Source organism: Phyllobates terribilis, unplaced genomic scaffold (assembly GCF_046119375.1).
Source record: "Phyllobates terribilis strain yellow unplaced genomic scaffold, ASM4611937v1 Scaffold_3__8_contigs__length_932513732, whole genome shotgun sequence".
NCBI lineage: Eukaryota > Metazoa > Chordata > Amphibia > Anura > Dendrobatidae > Phyllobates > Phyllobates terribilis.
Genome location: NW_027362763.1, coordinates 319,646,235 through 319,650,356, shown reverse-complemented (window position 1 = coordinate 319,650,356; position 4,122 = coordinate 319,646,235). Strand labels below are relative to the sequence as shown.

Below are 4,122 nucleotides of genomic sequence, written 5' to 3'. Positions count from 1 at the left end.
CTACCCCATATCCATCTATTATCTATCTTATCCATCCATCTGAGCTATCATCCACCCATTACACCACCCCCGTATTACGCGGTGGAGCACTGCAGGACGTGTCCTCGGGGCAGACCCCGCTGCCGCATCTTTCAAGGGTTAACAGCGGTGCCGCTGATTGACAGGAGGCCCCCATAGCCACGCCCCTTACACTCTCCGTGACTTGTCATTGGTCTCTAGCCGTCACGCCCTGCAGCCAATGGCCTGGTGCAGCCCACGCGTGTGCCCCGCTGCCATTGGTTGAAAGTTACTGTGGGAAAGAAAGTTTGGGAAGTTTCACACGAGCCGTTCGCGTGCAGTTAGCGCTATATAAAGAAGGAGCCAAGCGGAGGGCAGTCACAGGCGCACAGGGCAGCACGCCAGGCGGAGCAGCACCCAGCACCCGTGTGACACGCAGCCCGCACACTGCAGGGAGCGCCGGGCGCGCACACGGCTCTGCCCCAGGACGCCCTCCATCCACCTCACTGCTCTGGACCATAGATCGCTGCGTGCAGTCAGAAGATGCCAGCTGACATGATGGAGAAGAGCTCTTCTTCTCCTGTGGCGGCCACCCCGGCCAGCATGAGCAGCACCCCGGATAAGCCCCGGACTGCCTCCGAGCACAGAAAGGTAACGGAGCCGGTGCTGTGGAGAGGTGTGCGGGGCCGGACCGGGCACTACTGAGCCCAGACACTCACACGTCTCTTCTTTATAGTCATCCAAACCCATCATGGAGAAGAGGCGGCGAGCGAGAATAAACGAGAGCCTGAGCCAGCTGAAGACCCTCATCCTGGACGCCCTGAAGAAGGATGTAAGTGTCCAGCAGTGGCTCATAGATAATGTGATGGATTATATATATATATATATATATATCTATCTCATCACACAATGGCAGGGGACGCACACACAGAGATATATAGATATATCTATCTCACACACTGGCAGTATATATATATATATATATATATATATATATATATATATATATATATATATATATATATATATATATATATATATATATATATATATATATATATATATATATATATATATATATATATATTAGTAAATACATAGATGTGTCAGCCAGTATGTGATATCTATTTATCTGTTCTGCCAGTATGTAATATAGATAAGTCCGTGTCCTGCCCCTCTGTGTATGTGTCTTAGTCCTGCTGGGCTGGAGGTTAATGGCCGTGTTGTCCCCGCAGAGCTCCCGGCACTCCAAGCTGGAGAAGGCTGACATCCTGGAGATGACCGTGAAGCACCTCCGGAACCTGCAGAGAGTCCAGATGACGGGTGAGTCCTGATCCAGGCAGACTTCCTCCTGTGGTGTGAATGGCATTCTCTCCATTCTGCTGCGTCTTTCCCACGGTCTGGGCTTATTTATAGCTCCTACGTGAAGCTCATGTTCCGGCCTCGGGGAGGGGAGGAGGGAGCTGTGCTATTCCCTGCGTGACCTGCACCAGATCCATGGAGTGGTGCCCGCATCTCCCCATGTAACCGGCTGTCCTCCTCTTCTCTCCACAGCGGCTCTCAACACAGACCCCACAGTCCTGGGGAAATACAGAGCAGGATTCAGCGAGTGCATGAATGAAGTCACCCGATTCTTGTCCACGTGTGAAGGGGTTAACACTGACGTGCGGACCCGTCTCCTGGGACATCTGGCCAACTGCATGAATCAGATCAATGCCATGAACTACCCAGCGCAGCCCCCGATGCCAGCCGCTGCCACCCCACACCCGGCTTTTGGACAGCCATTAGTTCAGCTTCCTGCCAGTGCACCACAAGGAAGCCCGGCTCCCATGGGTGGGGTTCCCTGCAAGATGGGTGGCCCACAAGTAGAAGCTGCCAAGGTCTACGGAGGCTTTCAGCTGGTGCCAGCGTCAGATGGACAGTTTGCCTTCTTGATCACTAACCCGGCCTTCCCACACAATGGATCTGTCATCCCAGTCTACACTAACTCCAGTGTGAACAGTGGACTACCTGCCGCAGTGTCCCCCTCCGTAATGCCCCCGGGCACTGCAGACTCTGTATGGAGGCCATGGTGAATGGACTTGGAGGCGCTTTCTTTTAGGAAGATTAGTTCCTACTAGTGATCCCTTTTTGTAGTGAGAATGCACTATGTTTGTACATAGGAAATGTTCATATTGAATGTGCCCTTGTAATATAAGATTGCAATTTATATTTCGTTTCTACACGAAAGTTTCTTTTTTTATTGAGATGCCAAAGACATTGAATAAGCTCTTAACGTTCTTCCTATTGTGGAAGCATTACATGTCATTAATAAAACCGCACAATTATTATTATTTTCAAGATACTAGGCTTCTCCAGTGTTGGCTCTATGCGTTAGGACAAGGTCGGAACTATCAAAACCTGCGAGAAATCACATAGAATAGAGTAATTCGATTATTAATACCATATATCATATTATTCTAATGTTATCTCTCTCTCGGAATGTCTATATACACTAAAGTCAGACAATAGGAAATAGTTCTACATAATTTACAATATATGTATTTAATATTGGCTTATTCTACAAAAGTGTTATAGACATACAACAGAAAAGTAGACCTCAAATTCACCCCACAATATAGGATTTATAGACATGCCCAAGATAAGGCATTGGCACCATGTGAGAATTCATATATAGGACCATGTATAATGTGCAGATAATGATTATAGAATAATTAGATTATTGCGTATTAGAATATTATGCCTCTCTTGGAATGTCTATATACACTAAAGTCTGACAATAGGAAATAATTCTGCATAATTTGAAATGTATGTATTTAATATTGGCTTATTCTACACAAATGTAGCAGACATACAACAGAAAGGTAGAAATATAGTAATTTTATGTAGCGCCAACATATTCCACAGCACTTTACAATTAAGCGGTTACATATAAAGGCATCACAAAGTAACACACAGTTCAGCAGTTACAGGAGGAGTGAGGGCCCTGATCACAGGCTTACAATCTATAAGGAAATAGGAGGACACAATAGGTAGAAAGTGCTTGTCATGTACGGTCCTGCCATCATCATAATAAATAGGGCATTTACATAACGTTGCACGATCCGGTCATCAGACCTCAAAATTACCCCCACAATGTAGAATTTCTAGACGTATGCCCAAGATAAGGCATTGGGCACCATGTGAGAAATCATATAAAGACCATGTATGATGTGCACATATAGAATAATTAGATTACTGTATAACATTAGAATATGATTCCTCTCTTGTCATGTCTATAAACACTAGAGTCCGACAATAAGAAACACGGTAATTATGCATAATTTACAATATATGTATTTAATATTGGTTCATTGTATAAAAGAGTTACAGAAATCAAATTTATAGACGTATGCCCAAGATAAGGCATGGGCTCCATGTGAGAAAATCTGGAGAAACTGTATCCAGTGAAGGGAGTGGGTGACTTCATAATTGACTATTTAAGAATTTGATATCTACATTCTTATGCATAACTTTTTTTTTTTTTTAATGGAAATGTGGTTTCCAGTCCTGATTTTTTATGTGAGATCTTGGGCATCTTTGGCACAGGTGATCCAACGAGTGTCCTTTTGGCTGCGTGCCCACGTTGCGGATTACAAGCGTTTTTGCTGCGGATTTTCCGCAGCGGAAACGCTTGTAAAACGCTTGGTAATCCGCATCCCATGGTCCCCAATGAGAATCCGCAAGTTCTATGCCCATGCTGCGTTCTAAAATCCGCAGCATGTTCATTAATTTTGCGTTTCCGCAAGCGGAATTGCCTTATACAATGCAATAAAAAACGCAAGGCAATTCCGCATGTCGAAAACGCGCGATAAACACTTGCGGAATTCCGCATGCGTTTTTCCGGGAGAGGACATGCGGAAATGAAGCAGAAATTTTCTGCTTCATTTCCGCAACGTGGGCACATAGCCTAAAGGTTTCTTTTTTTAAACTCATGAGTGACCATTGCAGTGTCTTAATAATAATAGTCGTGTTACATAGCGCTAGATGACTCCTAGTGAGGTCCCCGCTATCTAGTAATGAGCCACATCTCCGGTTTCAGCTCCTCTGGAAGTTTGGAACAAGCCTGGACTAAATGGGACAATT

The 4,122-nt window shown here is 45.1% G+C and overlaps 1 protein-coding gene across 1 annotated transcript; it reads left to right on the top strand.

Moving 5' to 3' along the window:
* Nucleotides 1–291: 291 nt before the first annotated feature.
* Nucleotides 292–2,341, top strand: HES1 (hes family bHLH transcription factor 1). The gene is made up of 4 exons (XM_073675060.1): nt 292–648; nt 734–829; nt 1,233–1,320; nt 1,552–2,341. The coding sequence occupies exons 1-4, from the start codon at nt 541–543 to the stop codon at nt 2,070–2,072; spliced, it is 813 nt and encodes a 270-aa protein (XP_073531161.1). The 5' UTR covers nt 292–540; the 3' UTR covers nt 2,073–2,341.
* Nucleotides 2,342–4,122: the final 1,781 nt, after the last annotated feature.

What these genes read in the sequence shown, in the direction of transcription:
- HES1 (XM_073675060.1), top strand. Translation starts at nt 541, where the DNA reads ATGCCAGCTGACATGATGGAGAAGAGCTCTTCTTCTCCTGTGGCGGCC. An exon ending in CTGCCTCCGAGCACAGAAAG is followed by an intron (nt 649 to 733) that starts GTAACGGAGCCG and finishes TCTTCTTTATAG; the next exon opens with TCATCCAAACCCATCATGGA. An exon ending in GCAGAGAGTCCAGATGACGG is followed by an intron (nt 1,321 to 1,551) that starts GTGAGTCCTGAT and finishes TTCTCTCCACAG; the next exon opens with CGGCTCTCAACACAGACCCC.